Raw genomic sequence first — 22,413 nt, 5'->3', positions numbered from 1 at the left:
TCCCCTATCTCCTATGTCCCCTGCATCGGCAGGAGGGTTCTTTACCACTAGCACCACCTGGGAAGCTATGATTATAAAACAAATACCTGTATTTCTATTATGAAATAAATAATGAAGAGGCTTATTTTTATTATAAAAGCAATTTACATACACTTGGATAGAATTTAGCACATACAGAAAAATAGGAATAAAAGGACACCCATGCACCAGAGAAGTCAATCATTGATCCCACATGATGTACTTCCTTTTCATAGGCTTTTCACCTATATTCTGGGTAGGTTCATCGGATTCATGCATTTTTGAATCTCATTATTTCCATTTAACCATAATATCCTCAAGTTGTCAAAAAATCTGTACACTTACGCCATTTAAAATAACTACACCCTGTTCTCCATTTCCCTTGGGCCTCATAATCTGAATAATGATAGGAGACCAACCAGTCCATCCTAAAGGAAATCAACCCTGATATTCATTGGAAGGACTGATGCTGAAGCTGAAGCTTCAATCCTTTGACCTCCGATGAAAAGAGCTGACTCACTGGAAAAGACCCTGATGCTGGGAAAGATTGAAGGCGGGAGGAGAAGGGGGTGACAGAGGATGAGATGGTTGGATGGCATCACCAACTCGATGGACATGAGTCTGAGTAAACTCCGGGAGTTGGTGATGGACAGGGAGGCCTGGCGTGCTGCAGTCCATGGGGTCGCAAAGAGTCAGACACGACTGAGCGCCTGAACAGCAACATAGCAAAGGTCATTTACACGGCCTCGAGCATCATCTCGAGGAGCCCATTCTTGGGGGACCCTGCCCGGCTGTTCCCCCCGGACATGTGCAGGGGCCCCGCGGCCCTTCCCCAGACTCCATCAGACCTTGAGGAAAGTTCTAGAGCAGTTCCCGGCCCTCAGAGGGTCATGCATGCTTCTCTTTCCTCCCATAGCTGCCCATTCCCGGTGAAGAAGGTTTTGCAGGGGGCAGGTGGGCTCCCTGGGGGTCTGGAGTGGAGGTCGGGGGGTGGGGCACAGGCGAGGGGGGCTGTCCATAGAGCGTGAGGGGCAGAGGGGGAGCGTGAGGGGCAGAGGGGGGCCCGGCCCACACCCCGGCTGCAAGCTGAGGACCCTGGGATGGATTCCGTCTGGATCCCGGGGGAGCGCAGGGTGAGCGGGGTTCAGAGTGGCTCTGCTGAGGGGTGCTGCTGGAAGCACTGCTGAGGCCAGCCCCCGTCTGGAGGGGGCCTCTCCTTCTCTCCCTGGAGGGCTGCCCGGCACCAGGCCCTCGGGGGGAGCAGACCCCATGAGACCAGGGCAGCTGGAGGAGCTTCCTCGGCAGACCGTTGGGGGAGCATGCGCTTGTGTGTCTGTGTGAGCGCGTATGTGTGCATGAGTGTGTGGGGTAGCGAACTCTTCCCTTTCAGCCAAGCATCTTCGCCACAGTGCAGGGTTGGTGTTGATGAAAGAGAGGTCCACATACTGAGGCCTGGGAAGTCATGTTGGCTTATAGGGGAAAGGGAAAGTCGCTCAGTCGTGTCCGACTCTTTCTGACTCCATGAACTCTACAGTCCATGGAATTCTCCAGGCCAGAATACTGGAGTGGGTAGCCGTTCCCTTCTCCAGGAGATCTTCCTGACCCAGGGATGGAACCCAGAACTGGGATCCCCTGCATTTCAGGTGGGTTCTTTACCAACTGAGCCGTCAGGGAAGCCCCACTTACATTCGGGTCACCCTGAATTTGATACCAACTAGAACAGCCTGTTTGTGGCCCATCAAACCTGCTTTGTGCAGCTGCTTAAACTCAAACAGGAAAAGGCTCACCGACCACAAGGAAAGAACACCACTGTTGCCCGTGCTCAGCCATGTCCGACTTCGAGACCCTGTGGACTGCAGCCCGGCAGGCTCCTCTGTGCATGGGATTTCCCAGGCAAGAACACTGGGGCGGATTGCCATTTCCTCCTCCAGGGGATCGTCCCGGCTCAGGGACTGAACCCGCGACTCTGTGCCTCCCGCATTGTTGGGGGCTGAGGGGGTTCTTTACCACTGAGTCGCCTGGGAAGCCACCCAACTAAGAATGTCCATGTTCAAAATAAAGATGAGATGCCTCCCGTCCTGGGACCCCAAGGCTGGCCCTCCTTTGATGCTAAGACTCCCCTCCCAGGTGCCAAGGCCGTGCTGACTCTCTGTGCACGTTCTGTTTTTGAAACCTTGAAGGGATGTCTCCCTGACTTGTTTAATGTTTTTTTGTTTAGGTGAGACACGAAACTGCTGAAAGCCTGCTTCTCTGGTGCGGATTCTGAGGGATCTGAGAGGCCATGCCTCGGGCTGTAGCCCTCAGCTTGGCTCAGATAAAGCCCCTTCCCATTCCTGCTGTAGACTGTCTGTTGCTTACTTTACTCGGGGGTTCACCAGCGGGCGGTGGCACCGCTCCAGCCCTACCCCCCTCAATGCAGAGCCCAGAGCTCAGCCCAGCTGACAAGAGCAGAATGATGTCCCCCACCCCGTGGTTTCTGGGGGCAGCCATCAGAGGACCCAGAGTGCCTGAGGGGCCCTTGGGGAGCTGGAGATATCATGGCAGCTGGTGGGGCAAACGCAGGTGAGATGCTCTGCTGCTCTTGCCAGGACCCCTGAGCCCCAGGGAGTGCCTCGGCTTCTGCCACCCCTGCCCAAACCTTCCCTCCCAGGTGCCTGTCTGCCCCCCAGGCTCTTCTCAAAGTCTGGCCTTGTTTGTTCTCTTGTTCTATAATTTCTGCAAGTTTTGTCTGGTGAAGAAGCCAGAAGTGAGGAGTTAGTCGCTCGGTTGTGTCTGACTCTCTGCGACCCCCATGGACTGTGGCTTGCCAGGCTCCTCTGTCCTTGGAATTCTCCAGGCAAGAATACTGGAGTGGGTTGTGCCATTTCCTCCTCCAGAGGACCCTCCCAACCCACTGGCAGGCAGATCCTTTCCCATCTGAGCCAGTGACGCCCCGTTTACTTTGTGAATAAGGAGGCCTGCACGTTACAAAGAACCGATCCTCTTCCACGTACAGGCATCTTTAATCACTTCCAGCACTGAATTTAGGAGCTGCCTATTTGAAGCAGCTTTCATTTGGAGAAGGAGGATCAGCCCCATCGTTTCCACAAACCCCAGCACACTGCCAAAGCCCAAGTTATCTGGATCAACACGGATGCCAGTTCTGAAAGTCCCCCTGGAGCGGCCATGGGCCAGCCTGTGGGCAGCGTGGCCCCCGTGAGGACTGAGACACCGCGGGGTCAGTGGGGATGGGATCAGGGCTCATGGTAAGATAGTCGGGTCGGAAGCAAATCTCAGTGGGCAAGGCTCTTGGGCATCACAGATTCAGCATCTCTTCGTCTTCCTCCACTGGGCTGTGTGCAGTGGAAAGCACGGCCAGGAGGCGGGACACGGTGACCGAGGTGGAGGGGAAGAGGGTGGGTGTCCCGTTCAGGTGAACCTCTCCTCTTAGGGCTGGTGGGTCATCACGGGTTTCTGTGAAGCACAAATGCACACGGACACACCGTATGCACAAGTGGGTGTGAGACACACAGCTGTACACATAGGCGCACACAGGCACGGAAACTCAGGCAAGGACGGGGGACATGGAGACACACAGGTGTGCACACGAGTAAAGACGCGCTTAGCTGTATCAGTGTGTGCACATAAAAACACACGGGCATGTACACACACACACACATGCACACGCAGGAGGGCACACAGCTGCACACACAAACCCGTGGACCTCTGTCAGAAGGCATCAGTCAACCCCCTGCCGGTTTTTCATGCAACCCCTCTCTGCCTCAGTCTCCTCAGCTATGAATTTGGGTCCATGACACCAGCCCTCATCAAACGGGCTGTGAAGATGGAAAGTATTTTGACAACTGGAAGCGGTGAAACACAGGAAGGTGTGTTCTCATTTGGAAGCACTTAGATTTTCAAGCCCCCGTTGGTGATTTCGTTATCAGTCTCCTGCAGTGAATAGCCCTGCTCTGGCCACGGCCCAGGCGGCCTTGTCTGCACTGGGGGGAGGCTGGCTGAGTCGGACCCGTAGGCCCCACCTGCCTGCCCGTCTCCCAGCCCCAGGCATCAGCAGTGAGTGTTGTGAAATCCTTAGAAATCTGTTTAAAGATGGAGTCCATGGAAATAACAGAGCAGGCACTTCGTCTTCTCGGACAGCCAAGGCATCGGCTCAGACTTGCATAACTGGGATGAAGTCAGAATTGTTGCTGGGTGGTTGCAGCCGGCAGGTGTGGTGTGGGTGTGGACAGCGGTGGGGATCCAGGGTGTTGGGACCCTGATGGTGGCCACCGAGGCCTCCTGCCCATCCCTGGGCTGTGGGTGTGAGTCTGGTCCCTCGAGGTCGGCTGTCTCGCGCTGTGACAGCACCGTGTGTGTGTATGTGTGTGTGTGTGTGTGTGTGTGTGTGTGTGTGTGGACTGCAGCGGGGGGCCCGGGCAGGCAGCACCCGCGTCAGAGAACCCGGCGCTTCCCCCAGGATCTCGTGTGGCTGGAAACACCAGGGACCGTGGTGTGGAAGCAGGCCTGCCAGAGGCGCTCCTGCAGGCGTCGAGGCCACAGCTGCTCCCGGGCCAGCCTGATGCCCCCTGGGCTTGGGGAGGAACCCCAGGCTCCTTCTGCATGGAGGTCCCTCCCAGGGAAGCAGGGGGACAGTACCGACCCCAGCATCCGCACAGGTGGCTCAGCTGCACGACCTTTACCGCGCAGGGAAGGCGCGAGGGGCTGGGCGGGGAGTCCCCACTGCCTTGCAGGCTGTCCTGGATCCCAAGGCATGCGGGGCTGGGTGGGGAGTCCCCACTGCCTCGCGGGCTGTCCTGGGTCCCAAGCCCAGACCCCCAGGGCGAGGCGACCCCCCCAATCAGCCTGACACTGGGGTACCTTTAGATATGTTTTCCACTTTCCTTTAGATCTTTTATTGATCTTACTTTTCTTGTGAGTTTATCCCAATTCTTTACTTTGAAGACTTCATGTGTCAGCCTGACAGGTCACAGAATTTTAAAGCCGCCCCAGTGAACAGAGAAAACTCACCGCAAAGCTGTGGTTGGCAGCTCTCTTCCTGCCGTTGGGGTTTCTCTGGGTCAGGGATCCACGGTACATGGACTTTCGACTGAAGGAGTCATCATCTTTGTCTTTGGGGAAAACAGAAGGGGGCTTGTTTATTACTCACACGCTTACCTCAAACAAGTGTCTTTGCCTCCTAAGAAATTTTAAAAGGAGCATGAGAACGAATGCACCACCCAGGACGGATGCTGCCCTTGTCACCACCAAGACATCAAGAAACTGTGTCCCACGCTCTGTGAGGTCTGGAGCTGTGCACCGCGCGTGCATGTGCGAGCTCGGTGATGTCTGACTCCTTGAGACCCCATGGACTGTAGCCCCCCAGGCTCTTCTGCCCATGGGACTTTCCAGGCAAGAAATACTGGAGTGGCTTGCCATTTCCTTCTCCAGGGGATCTTCCCAACCCAGGGATGGAACCTGCGTCTCTTGTGCCTCCTGCCCTGGCAGGCCGATTCTTTACCACTGGTGCCCTACCGTGTACGTTCAAATCATATCACAAGACACAGACGCCACCTCCTTCACTTTATGTGCTTAAAGGAGCAAATCCCAGGGATCCAGGCATCAGCTCACGGCAACAGTCACTGCGGGTGGCCAGGGGACAGTGGGGTGTCCTGTGGGTCCGGGCATGAGGCTTACTTACAAACCTGGGGCCCTGACTGGTCATTTTCACGCTCTCTTAGGCCTTGGGAATGAGAGGAGCAAGTGACTTACCTTGGCTTTTGGGGTAATTGCTGAGCTTCCTCCTCACGAGACAGGGCACAGCCTCCACCTAGAAGAACGACACGTCTCTGGGTGTCACTGTGTTGCTGTGATTGTTAGGGGCACCGGAAGCTAAATGCAAATTTCTCACCATTCAAGCAAATTCTGACAAATGAAGAACTTTAAACAGTACTACAATGCATGTTATCAATAAATTACCAAATGCCAGAATATAAAAGAGATGTATGCCTTTTGGAGAACTGCCCATTTTGGGAAGGGACTCTCGAGTCTGTGGTGTTGGAGAAGACTCTTGAGAGTCCCTTGGACTGCAAGGAGATCCAACCAGTCCATCCTAAAGGAAATCAGTCCTGAATATTCATTGGAAGGACTGATGCTGAAGCTGAAACTCCAATACTTTGGCCACCTGATGTGAAGAACTGACTGGAAAAGACCCTGATGCTGGGAAAGACTGAAGGCGGGAGGAGAAGGGGATGACGGAGAATGAGATGGTTGGATGGCATCACTGACTCAATGGACATGAGTCTGGGTAAACTCCAGGAGACGGTGATGGACAGGGAAGCCTGGTGTGCTGCAGTCCATGGGGACAGAGAGTCGGACACGACTGAGCGACCGAACCACACAACGATACAAGCCCAGCACCCGCGGTCGCTGACTCACACCTTCCCTTCCCTCGCCTTTCCTGTCACTCAAGTCTCTACTCTGGGACAAGTCTTTCTCTGTTTTGCCTCCTCAGGGGGAAGCGAGAGCAAAACCGACTGACTTCCTGGGAAGTCCTGCCGACCCGGCCACCTGGGATTCAGCCCAGCAGCCCTGGGGCTGTACCGGGGGCCTGGCCGTGGACACCTCCAGGGCCGGGCATCCCGGGACACGTCAGGGAGGTCTGGCCCCGAGGACAGGCTGGGGTCAGGGCCAGGGCTCCTGTCTGAGACCCTCTAGCTCGGTGGTCTGTGTGGTCTCCTCCCTGACCGCCAGTCTCCCATCACTGCAACGGGGGTGGCATCCGCCCTGGCTCACCAAGTGTTGTAAACCTCAGATGGAAGGGATGGAAAAGATACCATGTTTGCTGGGAAGAGCCACCCAGTGCTGCTGTCATGAGAAGCAGAAGCGACTAGATGGTCACTCGAGATCTCCAGGAGCTGGCAGGACGTGGAGCAGATGTCACTCTCCGTGGGGCCCTGGGACTGGCGCTGCCCCCCCGCGTGTCTTCCTGAAGGGCAGGCTGAGGGGTGTCGCCCCCTCCACAACGTCTACCCTTGTGCTGCTGCCTGCATGGAGGCCCCGTGCTCCCTCCCACGGGCTGGATGCGCGGCTCCCAGAGCAGGGCTGTCCCCAGACCCTGTGACCGGGGAGCATGCAGGGGGCACACGTCCAGCACGTGGTCCAGACTCAGGACGACTCCCCTGTGACCTGCAGTGTCTCCAGGGCTCTGTGTTACCCTGAGCCTGTTGCCCTGCCTAGGGGTCTGCCCACCTCCTCCCCAGCCCCTACCCCAGCCCTGCCCTCTGTCCCACCCTTCCATTCCCCTGCTGGGTTTTCCCAGCTACACCCCCCATCTCCACCACCACCGATAGACACCCTACCCCAAGCCGTGCCTCTAGGGGAAGCCAGCCTGGGAGACTCGCCAGGCTTCTTAAAGTCTGAATATTTCAGCTCCACCGCCCACCGGCTTGTCCTGCTGCTAGAAAAGTCAGGCCAGTCGTTTACCCTCTCCCACCCCGTCGAGCCTGGGTGCAGTGAACACATACCTCGGCCTCATTCGTAGGGTCTGCGTTTGGATCCTTCAGACTCTGGCCAGATTTCCTGACAAGCCGGGGAAGAAAGATCTGGAGAACAAAGAAGGCGTCTGGGCGTCATGACAGCCTGTCTGACCTCCAGCCGCAGGGTAGGTGAGCAGGACTAAGAACGGATGTACTAATACTCGGCCCGAAAGGCTGGGATGGCCTGTTAGTCCTCCAAACACACCACTGGGGCTCTGGGTTCAGCAGATTAAAATACGGAATGCCCAGCTGGCTCTGATTTGCAGATCAACCATAAGTGAACGCTGTAGTATATGCACGCCCCAAAGAGTGCACAGCGTGTACTCATACAAGGAAATGACTTGTTGCACATGTGAAGTTCAGGTTCAACTGGGGCATCCTGGCAGCTGCCCCTGGGGCTCTCCTGGGAGCACCTGTCATTCTTCTGCCAGATTCCCTCACAGTGTGGTCTGTCTGGAGATTCCTGACTTGAATCGGGGAGGAGGATGCCGCTTCCAGGTCTCTGCTGTGGGCGGATCTCCACCCTGCCCCTTGATCGCACCCGCTGTGAAGTGGAGCTCCGTTAAGCCCGTCCGGGGCACCCCCCAGCCCGCCTCCCCCCAGTAAAGTGCTCTTTATGTTAGAATTGGCAGTAACAGATGAAAAAGAATCCCATCCAGGTCACTGACTTCAGGGGAGGGAAGAGGGAGGCAGCTGGTGGGGGCTATCGGTGCCCCAGGCCACCCCGTGCCCCTCCCAGGGCTCCAGGCACATCCCCCAGGGCCCCGAAGTCCCTCCACTCACCGGGAGGTTAGACTTCCTCTGGGGCTGTCCTGAGGGCCGCACCGTGAGCCCCGCTGCCTGCAAGGCTGCAATCCTGGACTTGATATTTGAAACCTGGAGGAACGACAGATAGACGTCCCTTGGAAGTCCCTTCTCAATGTCGCAGACCAGGAACAGCAGCTGCTCCGCTTTCATCGAATTTGCTAACGTGATACTCCCCCTAAGATAGGTGTCGCGACCAGGGGCACTTCCTGGGGACCTCATTTTCACGCATCTTCCATGGTCATCGGAAGGGTCACCCACCCCCAGGGGTGAGGAGAGGGATTCTAGACATTGTCTGGAGGCTCATCCTTGAGGGTTGGAAGGAAGACGGTAGTGACTGGGGGGAGAGTGGGAAGAGGAAGCTTCCGGGAACAGGAACCAGGGCCCGTCAGCTCCATTCAGATGCCTCCTAAGGCCCGCCATCGTTCCTGAGGTCCCCAGGGTTCTCTGGAATCGGCCTGCCCCTCACACCTCACTCCATCCCTGAACATGCCTCGTTCACACCGCTGCAGGGCCTCTGCACACGCTGCCTTCTTTTTTTAAATCTTTGCTTATTTATTTGGTTGCATCAGGTCCTAGTTGCGGCATGCAGGACCCTTAGTTGCAGCATGTGGGAGCTAGTCCCCTGACCAGGGATCAAACCCAGGCCCCCTGCACTGGGAGAGCGGAGTCTTAGCCACTGGACCACCAGGAAGCCCCACGCCTTCTTCTAGTGTCATTCCTTCCTGACCACCCTTCTAAGTGGCCTGTCGCAGTGCTCCCTCGGGCTCTCCTCTCCTCGTGAACCGAGATGAGCTCCTTGGTCATGGACTTGCTCTCTGCCTCCTCCCACTAAGGATGTGAGCTCCACGAAGGCAGGGGCTTGGTCTGAGGTGTTCACGGCTGCATCTGTGTGTCTACGTGACACCAGCCACGCTCGGGAGGTTGAGGACTGTCTGCCCCTCGAGAAGGAATAAGTGAGCCCAGAGTTCCCAGGCTGGCTTGCTCCCCATAGCCTGCCCAGCCTGGCAACACACCCCTCTCCTTGGGGATGGAAGGGCACGCGCTGGAGAGAACAGAAGCGGGAATGAATGGGCAGTGGGGGCTGGGTCCCCCGCGCTCTGAGGGCTGAACCCCTCTTCTGCAGGGTCCCCAGGGGCAGGCAGAGTAGAGCCCAGGCTCCTTTGTTGTCTCTGGAAGCCCCTGCTCCATCCTTTGATCTCTGCATACCATTGACCCCCTCCCCCCACCCCCAAACTCAAGCCCTGGACCCAACACACAGGGTGACCCTTGGTCAGAATTTGAGCCCTGGGGCCATCCTGAAATCTAAGCCTCCTTCTGGACAGCCCTCCCAGGACAGGGAGGGGAAGGGTCAGCCTCTTCCTTCCACACTGCCTGTCTCTTGCTGACTTGAAGGGGAATAGGCAGGGCTGGGGTGCTGGGGGTGGATGGAGGGTGGTTCTGATAGACACCCCCAAATTCCTGCTCTGGAGCTGAGAGTGTGGGCTGCGCTATGCGAGCTCTTCAGGGCCCTTCCCCAGCCTTCAGGGCCTCCACCATCTTTCTGGGGCACTCTTCCGTCCCTGAGGAGAAGGGCGTGTCTCCAGGCCATGCACGTTCTAGGCTACAGTCCAGCCTGGGGACTCCGGGTTCACTTATTCTTTCTCGTGAAGCCAACAGTGCTCCATCTCCCGTGCGGGATGGGCATCGTGTGGCCAGCCGCCTACCTGGCTCTCTGTCCGCCGCACCTCGCAAGTTGTGGCGGCCACTTGGCCCTCCAGCTCCGCCAGCTCTGCCTCCGTGGTCCTGCTGGGCTGCTCGGGGTCCCCAGGACTCAGCGGGTCCTTTCCCCAGCTGGGTGTTTGGCCTGCTGCCATGCGCACCTAGGACAGGGAAGCCCCAAATGTGACCACGAGGCGGAGAAGCTGCAGGGCTCTCACTGACATACATCCCGTAGTGACGATGCTTCTCTCTGCACTCCACGGGCAGCCGGGCACCCGGGGCCCTCAGGGCTCACCAACGGTTGTGTCTGGGCTGGTGGCTTAGTCACAAACTGCTGATCCCTGGCCCTGCCTCCCTGTCTCCTGCCGAGACTGCTCGGGGGGACCTCACCTCCCAAGTGGCCCCAGGGTGGTCCTCGATGGTCTTGCTTCTGCCCATCTCAGCCCCTGCATCCATGCCCTCTTCCTCCTCCGTGGATGAGACCCCTTGGTCACTGATGTGGCTGGTCAACTCCTCCAGCTTTCTCTTGAGGGCCGCCTCTTCCGCGTCGGCATCTGTGGGCTCGTCGCCACCTGGATGCTGAAATGGACAAGCGGGTGGGTCTCGCTCAGTGGGTCATCTGGAATCACCGTGCTCAGAGGCAGGGCTCCAGGAGGTGCCCCGTCCTCTGTCCCCCAGAACTCGGCTGGAGCTGTGGTCTCATCCACCCCCCACACGAGCATGGTCAAGGTGCTGCCCTCCCCAGCCTCCAGAACCAGGCAGGGTGGGGTGTCCTGAAGATCCTAACAGCATCCAGACCATTGGAGAGGCACCATTTTGAATATCTCTCTGTCCCCAAACTGGGTCCCCAAGCCATTCCCTTGGGCTTAGTTAGCATCATTGCTAAAGTGCCAAACCAAGATCTTGGCCTGGACTGTTTGGAACTGGTCAGCTGAGGCCCAGCGAGTCGACACGTCTGTTCTCTGGGTTTTCCTCTGTCCGCTTCATGTCTATACTGAAGTAGGGCTCGGGGGTGGGTCCTGAACTTGCATAAGGACAGCGGCATTCACGTCCACCGACCATGGCGTCTCTCTGCCTGCCAGGCTCTGTGCCCAGGCCTCCTGTCGGCTTTGCAAGGGGAGTCAGAGTCACAGATGCCTGCCTGGAGCTGAGACGTGTCCACAGCGTATCTGTGACTCGTGTGAACCTCGCAGGCAGGTTTTCTATGACACAGTGAGCAGCATCTTCGCCACATGTCCCTTCTTGAATCTAGAACCAGGGAAGTTTGTCACCTGGCTTGGATGAGAGTCATACAACCCAGAATGTCTACTTATCTGCCTCAGCTGCTGAGAAACTCAGAGGAAAATAGTGCTTGTGTCTGGCAATCTCTGCTCCAGGCTCTTATCTGTGTATGTGCTTCTCAAAATGAATTTTCAGGGTGGGATTATTTGGTGAAAATTGTTAAAGCCTCTGTTATAAATGCAGTTGTGATTGCAGCATAAACAGGGGCTGGAATAGAAGGGAACCAACATGTACAGATGTGAGAGTTGGATCATAAAGAAGGCTGAGCCCTGAAGAGTTGATGCTTTCAACTCTTGAGAATCCCTTGGATAGCAAGGAGATCCAACCAGTCTATCCTGAAGGAAATCAGTCTTGAATATTCATTGGAAGGACTGATGCTGAAGCTGAAACTCCAATCCTTTGGCCACCTGATGTGAAAAGCTGACTCATTTGAAAAGACCCTGATGTTGGGAAAGATTGAAGGTAGGAGGAGAAGGGGGCGACAGAGGATGAGATGGTTGGATGGCATCACCGACTCAACGGACATGAGTTTGAGTAAACTCTGGGAGTTGGTGATGGACAGAGAGGCCTGGCGTGCTGCAGTCCATGGGGTCACAAAGAGTCAGATGGGACTGAACTGAACTGACTAAGGCTGCACCCCTGCATGCCTCTGAGTTTCCTGCACCTTCTGCTGGGCCCACCGAGGCACAGGCTCTAGGTACAGCTGATGGTGGGGGGCCTGGATGGGGCAGGAGACACCCCCCCACCCCCAACCCTGGCTCTCTGAGCACCACACCACGAGCTCACAACCCAGGAAATCTCAAGAGAGACCTGGGTGGGTGCCTCAACCTCCCTTAACAAAGGGGCTTCAGCTCTCTCCTTACTTGGCTGGGACCTTCCTGGCCCCTGCCTGGCCCCTGGGGGTCACCTGGCTGCCAGAAGCATGACTGTATCAGCAGGAAATCCACAGCTGACACCTGCATGTCCGATCACAGGCGGTGGAAGGAGAGCCAAGCACACCATTGGGGCTGGGGGCTGGGAAGGGAACTGGGTGGCCCGTGTTCTGACCACCGGGCTCTGGGGGTACCAAGCTGCAGCAGGAGTGGGCAGCGGGGCCTGGGGGACATGACTAAAGCAGGAGAGGTGACATGTTCGGCATCACTGCCACGGGCAGTGGACCCATCACCGCCGATCATGAGCCACACAGGAAGGTGGGAATTGATCGTGCCGGGCTGATGTAACAAAACAGCCAGCGCCCCGGGTCACCGTGGGCCAGGAGGCGCCCAGGTAACGACCTAAAGTGACTCAACGTACGGCTTCCTCGTCCCTGAGTCACCAGCCCTTGAATCTTGAGTCACAGTCTATTAGCTCCCAGGCCAGGACAGAGGAAATCAATTCTTCCATTTTCCTCTGAGCCCAGCAGATGTATCTTTCCTGCCATTATCTTGTCAGTGGGCCGCCTTGTCTTAAGAGGCAAATGGAACTGGCAGGCTGGGAAGACTCTTGCCCGTTGTTTCGTAGGTAATTAGTTTGATCTTCACAGCAGTGGGGCCCCTGAGTGGGCAAGTCTGCCCAGAGAAGAACACGAGCTGAGAAACTTAAGCATGAAGGTTTCGGGCAGGAGGGGCCCCGCCATCACCTCAAGTGGCTGCTGGCAACTGGAACCAGCTCTGGTTGCACTCTCTGTCATCTGAGAAGCAACAATCCATGCCTGGTGGGGCAGGGAGGGGTGCTCAGAGGACAGCCTCGTGCAGGGAGCATGGCCGGCATGGAACATGTGGCCAGAGGGTAAGAGCGGAACTAACCAGAGCCCAACACAGGCACAGTGAAATGTCACCTCCAGAGTGAAACAGAAGGAAGCGCACCCATGATGAGAATCAGGAAGTTCTCGTCCTGATAGAGAGGGGCTGGGGGGCAGGGCAGCGTGGAGCCATGGGGAGGCCACGCCCCTCAGTCTGGGAGGTGAGCTTCGGGCTCCACGCTGCTCTCTGGGCTCTCTGGGCGAGGGCTCGGCCATCCGCCTCCTGGATGGCACGGACACGAGGCACAGAGCACCATCCTGCTTTTCCACCTGGGATCAAGAGCCGCTGGCCCCGTGCAGACACCCCCCCCACCCCCCAGGGCACACTTGCCTCTCAGGTGCTCAGGAACCCAACAAGCTCTTAGCCCTCTCTTCTGCAAAAGTGGGAGTCACTCTGGCCCGTGTAAGCTCCACGTCGAGGTAAATCATATGCTCCCGGGACACACGGGTGGCAACTCAGAATAAACTCCTAGTGTTTTCAGCTCCTTTGCAGCAAAATGTAAACAAACAACTTACAAATACAGTCCAGACAGACCCAGCCATGGAGGAAAACAAACTACTGCCACTGGCTGCTGGCGAGGCCCTTTGTGGGGAAACTGAGTCAGTGTCTGGAGCCCAAGCTCTCAGGTCCCCAGCGTTCACCACCCACCACTCGGGGTGGGGTACGTGCCATGGCATACCATCTCAGGGCCTTGCGGCATCCATCCTTGGTACCATTGCACCATCTTCAGCCTCCTCTCGGCATGAATGATTGTTTATACAAAGTCTTTGCTGAGTACCCCTCACCCAGAAAGTCCCAACCATGAGTACAGACTCAGAGACAGACAACAGGTCATGGGAGGACCATTCAGATGGACTCCAACAAACGATTATTCTCGAGAACTCTTGCCCTCCCACGGGCATGTCTATGAGATCTGGTTTAGAAGAGCTGCTCTGAGAGGTGGGTGGAGGCAGAGACCTTCCTCCAGGGCCCTGCAGCAGCTCCTCCATGAAGACCCTGTAAGGGTTGGCCCTGGGTCTTCACTGACACTTGGGGATGCTGCTACCTTGGGAGGTTGCTCTTCATCCTGCCCAACTCCCTGTTCATAAAGATGTAGAGGACACCCTGCAAGCAAAATGTTAGTCAGAGTAAATAAAGTCAAGAGAAAGAAATGGAGAAGAATTCCAGAGACAAGGTACAAGTACGAAATTCAAGGAGGCAAGAAGGAGGACTGGTGTCAGTAGGGCTAATACCAGGATCTGTATTTTCCTGAAAGTCACTGAAGTTGCTAAATTAAAAACTTGCTGAAAATAGACAATTTAATTCTAGTCTTCACCCCATTGTCCCTGGGAACTGGGAACTGCTCTGCCAGCTGTGTTCTGTAACCCAGGGAGGTCTCTGCCTGGGGAGGCCTCTGTCCTGGGGAGGTCTCTGCCTGGGGAGGTCTCTGCCTGGGGAGGCCTCTGTCTTGGGGAGGTCTCTGCCTAGAGAGGTCTCTGCCTGGGGAGGTCTCTGCCTGGGGAGGCCTCTGTCCTGGGGAGGTCTCTGCCTGGGGAGGTCTCTGCCTGGGGAGGTCTCTGTCCTGAGGAGGTCTCTGCCTAGAGAGGTCTCTGCCTGGGGAGGTCTCTGCCTGGGGAGGTCTCTGCCTGGGGAGGTCTCTGTACGGGGGAGATCTCTGTCTTGGAGTGGCCTTTCCCTCCACCACCATCCTCCCCCACCCCCAGGGGCCAAGCCAGTGACCCCTGGTCTGAATCAAAGCCCGCTTCCTTTGTGTCAGCATCTCCGCAGCTGTTCCCTAAAGGAAGTGAGACCCACCCTGGGTCGCATGGCAGAGAGAGACAGCTCTTCCTTGCAGGCCTTTTCAGGGCCTCTCATGCCCTGCTGCACTCAGGACAGAGGGTCAGCGACACCTCTCAGGGATGGAGGTGGGAGCAGGAGAAATGCCCGGCCCCGGGTTGGGTGACACCTCCAGGCGGTGTTACAGGAACGAGGGCCAGCTGGGCTGAGGGCACAGGCTCTGGAGAGGGAGCCACGCAGAGCTGGAGCACGCCACGCTTCTGCCCCACTCGTGCTTTGGCCCAATCAGGTGTTTGAACACAAGCCTGACAGTGATTCACCAAAGAGCCCGGCAAAGAAAGGCTCCTCCTGCAAGTCGGGAGCTGCACGGGCCGCCTTCCAGAGCGCAGTCACGGAGGGCCTGAGGCTGCAGAGGCCCCTCGCCCATTCCAGGCCAGCCTGGACGGAGGACAGGCCGGCGCCCCACCCCCCCTACGGGGGAAGGGAAGATCTCCTGCTGTTAGTGCTGGGGCGGGGGGCGGATACCAATGGGGGCAGAGGGCTCAGCGAAGGCCCTATCTGCTGGGCAGCCCTACTTCTCATCCCCAAGGCCCTGGGGAGCATTTGGTAGCCTGTGACGCCAGGCTGGATGAAGCACAAGCTGGAATCAAGACTGCGGGGAGAAATATCAATAAGCTCAGATATGCAGATGATGTCACCCTCATGGCAGAAAGTGAAGAATTAAAGAACCTCTTGATGAAAGTGAAAGAGGAGAGTGAGAAAGTTGGCTTAAAGCTCAACATTCAGAAAATGAAGGTCTGGCATCTGGTCCCATCACTTCATGTCAAATAGATGGAGAAATAATGGAAATAGTGAGAGACTTTATTTTTTAGGGCTCCAAAATCACTGCAGATGGTGACTGCAGCCATGAAATTAAAAGACATTCGCTCCTTGGAAGAAAAGCTATGACCAACCTAGACAGCATATTAAAAAGCAGAAACATTACTTTGCTGACAAAGGTTCTAGTCAAGGCTATGGTTTTTCCAGTGGTCATGTATGGATGCGATAGTTGGACTATAAAGCAAGCTGAGAGCCGAAGAACCGATGCTTTTGAACTTTGGTATTGGAGAAGACTCTTGAGAGAGCCCCTTGGACTGCAAGGAGATCCAACCAGTCCATCCTAAAGGAAATCAGTCCTGAATAATCATTGGAAGGACTGATGCTGAAGCTGAAACTCCAATCCTTTGGTCACCTGATGCAAAGAGCTGACTCATTGGAAAAGACCCTGATGCTGGGAAAGATTGAAGGCAGGAGGAGAAGGGGATGACAGAGGATGAGATGGTTGTATGGCATCACCGACTTGATGGACATGAATTTGAGCAAGTTCCAGACCAACTACTGATGGGAAGGGAAGCCTGGTGTGCTGTAGTCCATGGGTTTCAAACAGTCGGACATGACTGAGAGACTGAACTGAACTGAAAGGCTTTGGAATAACAGGTTGCTTCTTCCTCTTGTGAAATATATATATATCTTAAGATCCCCAACCACTGATCAAATCCAAGTCCCCTGCAGTGGAAGGTCAGAGTCCTAACCCCTGGATATCCAGGGAATTCCCTGAAGACACAATACTTTATTGATAGAGTATAAAATAGATATTTTCATTATAGGGGATCAAGTACTGATACCTGCTATAACGCTATCAACCTCAAGAACACTGCTCTCAGTGAAAGAAGCCAGAAACTAAAGGTCACACATTGTACGATCACATTTATGTGAAATGTCCAGAAGAGGCAAATCCACAGAGACAGAAAGCAGGCCGATGTTTGTGAGGCGGGAGGATGCAAGCTTTCCTTTGTGATGACAAAGATGGCTTGGAACTGACAGAGGTGGTGCTTGCATCACCTCGTGAATCTGCTAGATGGAGATTGTTTATTTTGCTAAATGTTTAGCTAAAATGTTTTGTAAATGTGTATTCTGCTAAATGCGTCATTTATTTTTAAATTTTATTTATTTATTTGGCTGCGCTGGGTCTTCACTGCTGCGCGGGCCTTTCTCTAGGGGCAGTTCCCGGGCTCCAGAGCACAGGCTCAGTATTTGTGGCCCACGGGCTTAGTTGCTCCGTAGCATGTGGAATCCTCCCAGACCAGGGATTGAACCCATGTCTCCTGCACTGGAAGGTGGATTCCTCACTACCGAGCCACCAGGGAAGCCCTGGACTGTTCACTTTAAAATGGTTAATTGTGTGCTATGTGAATTTCATGTCAATAAAAAATATATTTTGAAGGTACCGCATCTCTGTTATGTAGGCTTGCCCATCTTGTAGTTTAAAAGTTGTGAAAGCGTTAAGCTCTCAGAGGTGAACTGACGTTAAGGTAAAAAGACTTCAGACCCGAAGAAGCAACCAGAATGCATTCTTTCCGCCCCCCTTTACCTGGCTGTCAGAGGCGGTCCAGCCTTTCTGTCTGGGATGGTGAGAGGCCACTCTCTGAGTCCAGGTGTTTTCTTCATCCGAGGTGTCCACGTTGGCCAGGTACTGGGAGGACAGCTGCCCATTCCTGAGGATGTTCGTCCCTTTGGAGTAAGAATGGGGTCGGCTTATGTGGAATGAAAAACTGAAGGCCGGTGGGCATTTTATCCAATGAAGAAAAATGAGAGATCAAAGATAACGGAGACATGATTCTACTCCACTGATGATACGGGGCTGAAGATCCCTCAACTAAGGTAAGAAGGGAGCAGAGTCCTTGTTCCCCCACGGGGAACTTTGGAGACAGAAGCCCCTGCCCCAGCCGGCACTCACTGGGGGCCCCAAGCGTTGGAAGCCAGGTGGTGCCTGGTGTGGCAGACGTGGGTCCCGGCAAGTTTCCACGCGTGGACATGACTTTGGGTCTCTCCACCTTAGTCTCTGGGGGCTGGCTTTCCTGATGGTGTGGCTTCAGAGGCTTATTCCTGGGCTCTGGCGGTGGAAGATCCCCCAAGTCCTCACCAGAAAGTACCCTCCAAGTTGGCCTGGAGCACACCATACACAGCCATGCTGGGGCAGGGAAGAGGTGAGCTGGCGTGGGAGGACACACAGGAGCACGTGTCCCGGGAGTCAGCGTCCACAAGCTGCTCTTGTGCCTGACCCGCCGCGGGGCTCTGCCGACACCCTGCACAGCCTGGGGGCGGGGCTCTGAGCTCGGACGAGGCTCTGGCCCTGCCGACCCTGTGGTTGCAGCCCAGAAGACCTGTGCTGAGGACCTGGGGAAGCTATGCCGGACACCTGGCCTCTGTGGGCTTGTCAACGCGTGTAGCTTTAAGCCAGTCTGTTTGTGATAAGTTGTTACTTGGCAATAGCTAACAGATACAACCATCTCATTTAAAGTCCCCAACACTGTGGTGAGTTAGGTGCTGGCCCTGGTTTACAATGAGGGCACCGAGGCCTGGTGGTTAAGGGGGTTGATCAGGCACACACCATACTCCTTTAAAGATCAGACCCCGTGGCTTGTCTGATACATTTATTGAGACGGCACTACTGATCAATCTCCCATACTTGCTGTAAGATGCTCCCGATTCAAGAGGCGAGGTGACAGATGTGTCTTAGAGTCCATGAGATAGGATGGTGAGTTGGTCAGCAGAGCTGGGCTTGGTACTCAGAACTGCTGGTCCCCCCAGGCACCTGCCCCAGCTCCACAGAGTCTGTCTTCCCCTCCCCTCCCACTGCCCCCGCCATCCGCGGGCTAGGGGTGATGAGGGATCCTGGGAGGAAGTGTGCCGATCTACGTCTTCATCCAAAGACTCGGTCAATGTAGATTCACTTATCCATTGTTTGTGGGGAAATAAAAGTCCCCTCCCCACCCCCCAAATGCCTCCAGCATCTTAATGGGCGGGTGGATCATGAGATTAGAGTCCCTATAATACAATGAAAAGGGAGAATGGAAAGAAGACCCATTTCCTGGCAGACACTGTCTAACTACATTTCCCCGGGAGCTGGCCCCCACTGCGGTCAGGTCAGGTCAGGTGGGAGCACATGGTGGCGGGCAGCCCGTGCTGTCTGTGGTCTCATCAGCTGCTACATCACTCGGACACCTGACCCCCTGGACCCCAGCGCCCGCTCCCACAGGGCACAGAGACAGACAGCGATTCGAGATTTCATCTCAAAGCCACTGACAACAAGATCAAACTGAGCGAACCCAGGGCCTCAGCACTTGCAGACCTCCCGAGTCACAGCTGGCAGGCAGGCAGCCCAGACGGACCTGCACCCGATTTCGGTCCCAGGTTTGGAACTGCCTGGTCCTGCGGTCAGGAAGGTTGGTCCAGGTGACTGGTGACCCTAGTCGTTTCAGGGACACCTGTGTGTCTCTATCCCACTCCCACTCGACGTCCCCCGTCACAGGCGGCAGTGAGCTGTGTGGCCAGCCAGGGGGTTGAGCTGGTACCTCTGAGGGTTACGGGGAGGCATCCCACCCCGGGGAGCTCCGGTGACAATCCCAGGAAGGAAGGGGCTCCTGGCAATCAGCCAGTGTCCTGGCACAGATCGGGATGAGGAGGGGGGGGTAGGTTCCAGTGAACCCCTCCTCTACACGGAGCCCGTGTGGAAGACCACGGTCAAGCGCACTTACCGGGAGTGGCAGTGACCCCTGGGCCTGCAGGGCAGGACTCTCCCGGCAGGCAGAGCTCCGAGAGCTCGTCTGGTCCAGCGGGTGAGAGGCCGACCCTCTGCTCTTCTGGACGGGGGTGGCACCCGGGGGCCCTGGCATCAGCCTGGTCCAGGATCCCGGCCTCCTGGGGGATGCTCTCCTCTGCGCAGGGGTCATCTGTGAGGGCCTGAGCACACGGGAACGGTCGGCAGGTTTCACTAGGAACAGGCATCTCCTCGGAATGTGGGTCTTTCCAGTCCAAGGACTGAGAGTTTTCAAGTACCATTCGACCGACCAAACACAAGTCACCCCTCCTCTCCACCTCAGCAATTCAACTCCCTTTCATTCAAAGGGCTCTGGACTTGCCACCAGAGTAGGACCGTGGACCAAAGACCTGATGGGTCCCGGGTCCCAGCTCTCTGCCCTGTTGGGCCCTGCACCCAGGGGTCTGTAGATCGCCCTGGGTGGACCCCGTCCTGGGCTGGCACCACCCGCGCCAGGGCGCTGAGATGTCAGGGCTTCAGCTGGGGCACTGTCACTCTGGGGCTGGGGTGCGCCAGCCTCAGTCTCCAGTCCCTCATGGAAGGGATCCCGTGAGGCAGAGATCACCCCTTTACCATGTGAGGTGGGAGGCGAGGAGCCTCACACAGGTCGCCCAGACCAAGGGCACAGAACCAAGGAGCCGAGGGACCACACAGCCAGGCTCTCCCCAGCAGCCCTGTGGAGGCCCCGTGTCCTGGTGCGATTACCAACAGCCCCTTCCACCACAAGACCGTCCTAGCTTGGGCAATAAGGTACAGGAGCCCTGCGGATCAGACCAGGGGTGTGGGACTTGGGGACCGTCTGACTCCTCTACCCTGCGCTCCTGCGTCACGGGGAGTCTGCCTTCATTAGACAACCCAGGCACCCGACTCATCGGCCCTGCACCCCTCTTCTCAAAGCAGCACACCCAGGCTCTCCAGGACAGGAGGGTGTGAGGCTTCTGTACCCCGAATCCAGTTGCCTCCCCCCTCTGCTGCTATGCCCGCAGGGCCATCAGACTGTCCTCCAGAATGCTGTCCTTTCCTGGGGCCCAAAAACCTGTCCCCCAGGTTAACTCAGGGGCGAAAAGAGAGTCCACTGACCTGCAGGCCGTCCGTGGCCCCTGAGACCGAGGACAGGCTTGGCGGGTGACCACAGGATGGATCTGAGTCGTCGGAGTCAGCCTCAAAGTCCCAGCCGTGGATGGGGAGGAGGCGCTTTTTCTGAGCAGGAAGGGATTCCAGGGAGAGGGGAGGGAGGGTCAGCCTGGTTGGGTGGGGGCGCGCAGACTTCCCGACCCCGGGCAGCAGGGGATCGGGGGAGAGGGCGCTTCCACAGGCCCATCTGCCTTCTGTGCTGGACATGAACCCGAGCAGACCCCGAGGAGGCTCCGAGGGCCGCCCAGAGCCCACCCCCATCACAGGATCTGCACCCTCAGCCCCTCTTAGAAGAGCAGGGGCAAATCCCCGCTGGGCCTCTGACAGGCACCTGGCTGCTCAGAGGCGCGGAGGTCACAGGCCCAGGCCGCAGCCTCGGGGGCAGGCGGGGTTTCTCAGGCTAAGGGGGCCCTCCCACCTCTCCCCCCTTGGTGAAGGAGGGGCGCCCAGCACGGGGAGGAGGTAGGGAAGGGGGCCCCCAAGAGCTCCTTCACCTCTAGATGCTAGAGCAGAGCTGAGTTCCAAATCCTTCCTTCATAATGGTTTCCACCCTTCGAATGTATTTGCAGGGCCTATTTCAGACACTAGAGAGTGTTTCAGGAGCCCAGTAAATAAATTGCACAAGTACAGTTTTATTTTTATAAGAAAATGCATGTGCTCCCCAGGGAGCAGCCGGCAGAAGCTCTCAGAGACCCCCTGACTCTCCAAGGGTCTCCATCCAGCACCGCCCACCCTGCCCCGCCCCTCCCCCATCCTCTTCTGTTGTCCCGCCCAGACCCCCAGAGGCTCTCTTTCCTGCCTTTATCACCAAAAATAAGTTAAAAACTAAGGGAAAACAGGGCTTCCCTGGTGGTCAGTGGCAGAATCCACCTGTCAATGCAGGAGACACGGGTTTGATCCCTGGTGGGAAGATCCCACATGCCAAGGAGCAACTAAACCCAAGCACCAGAATCACTGAGCCTGCGTTCTAGAGCCCAGGAGCCACAGCTACTGAACCCACTTGCTGAAGGTCCTGAAGCCCACGTATCCCAGAGCACGAGCTTTGCAACAGCAGTGAGTAAAGTCACTCAGTCGTGTCTGACTCTTTGCAACTCTGTGGACTGTAGCCCACCATGCTCCTCTGTCTGTGGGACTTTTCAGGCAAGAAGACTGGAGTGGGTTGCCATTTCCTTCTCCAGGGGATCTTCCCAACCCAGGGATCGAACCCAGGTCTTCCGCATTGCAGGCAGACGCTTTACCCTCTCAGCCACCAGGGAAGCCCTTGCAACAGCAGAGGCCCTTCCAGTGAGAAAGATGAGCAACCAGAGAGAAAGCCCTGCAACTAGAGAGAAAGCACTGCAACCAGAGAGAAAGCCCTGCAGCCAGAGAGAAAGCCCTGCAACCAGAGAGAAAGCCCTGCAGCCAGAGAGAAAGCCCTGCAGCCAGAGAGAAAGCCCAGCAGCCAGAGAGAAAGCCCTGCAGCCAGAGAGAAAGCCCTGCAGCTAGAGAGAAAGCCCCACTCGCTGCAGCTAGAGAGAAAGCCCCGCTCGCTGCAACCAGAGAGAAAGCCCTGCAACTAGAGAGAGAGCCCCGCTCACTGCAACTAGAGAGAAAGCACTGCAGCTAGAGAGAAAGCACTGCAACTAGAGAGAAAGCCCTGCTTGCTGCAGCTAGAGAGAAAGCACTGCAACTAGAGAGAAAGCCCCGCTCGCTGCATCTAGAGAGAAAACCCCGCTCGATGCAACTAGAGAGAAAGCACTGCAACTAGAGAGAAAGCCCCACTCGC

The 22,413-nt window shown here is 56.4% G+C and overlaps 1 protein-coding gene across 2 annotated transcripts in view; it reads right to left on the bottom strand.

Moving 5' to 3' along the window:
• Positions 1–2,996: 2,996 nt before the first annotated feature.
• The window catches only part of MLPH (melanophilin), a 47,684-nt gene continuing 28,267 nt past the window's right edge, over positions 2,997–22,413 (bottom strand). For both annotated transcript variants that reach the window (XM_040231844.1, XM_040231845.1), the window contains 10 exons: positions 20,595–20,714; positions 19,453–19,657; positions 17,286–17,425; positions 10,428–10,616; positions 10,043–10,198; positions 8,316–8,408; positions 7,521–7,598; positions 5,767–5,824; positions 5,026–5,126; positions 2,997–3,471 (listed from right to left, as the gene is read on the bottom strand). In XM_040231844.1, coding sequence (XP_040087778.1) covers positions 3,445–3,471; positions 5,026–5,126; positions 5,767–5,824; positions 7,521–7,598; positions 8,316–8,408; positions 10,043–10,198; positions 10,428–10,616; positions 17,286–17,425; positions 19,453–19,657; positions 20,595–20,714 — 1,167 coding nt within the window. In that variant the 3' untranslated portion in view covers positions 2,997–3,444. The remainder of the gene's footprint in view (positions 3,472–5,025; positions 5,127–5,766; positions 5,825–7,520; positions 7,599–8,315; positions 8,409–10,042; positions 10,199–10,427; positions 10,617–17,285; positions 17,426–19,452; positions 19,658–20,594; positions 20,715–22,413) is intronic.

Source organism: Oryx dammah, unplaced genomic scaffold (assembly GCF_014754425.2).
Source record: "Oryx dammah isolate SB20612 unplaced genomic scaffold, SCBI_Odam_1.1 HiC_scaffold_28, whole genome shotgun sequence".
NCBI classification, from domain to species: domain Eukaryota; kingdom Metazoa; phylum Chordata; class Mammalia; order Artiodactyla; family Bovidae; genus Oryx; species Oryx dammah.
The sequence above is the reverse complement of the archived record's forward strand: the minus strand, read 5'-3'. Positions and strand labels throughout refer to the sequence as shown.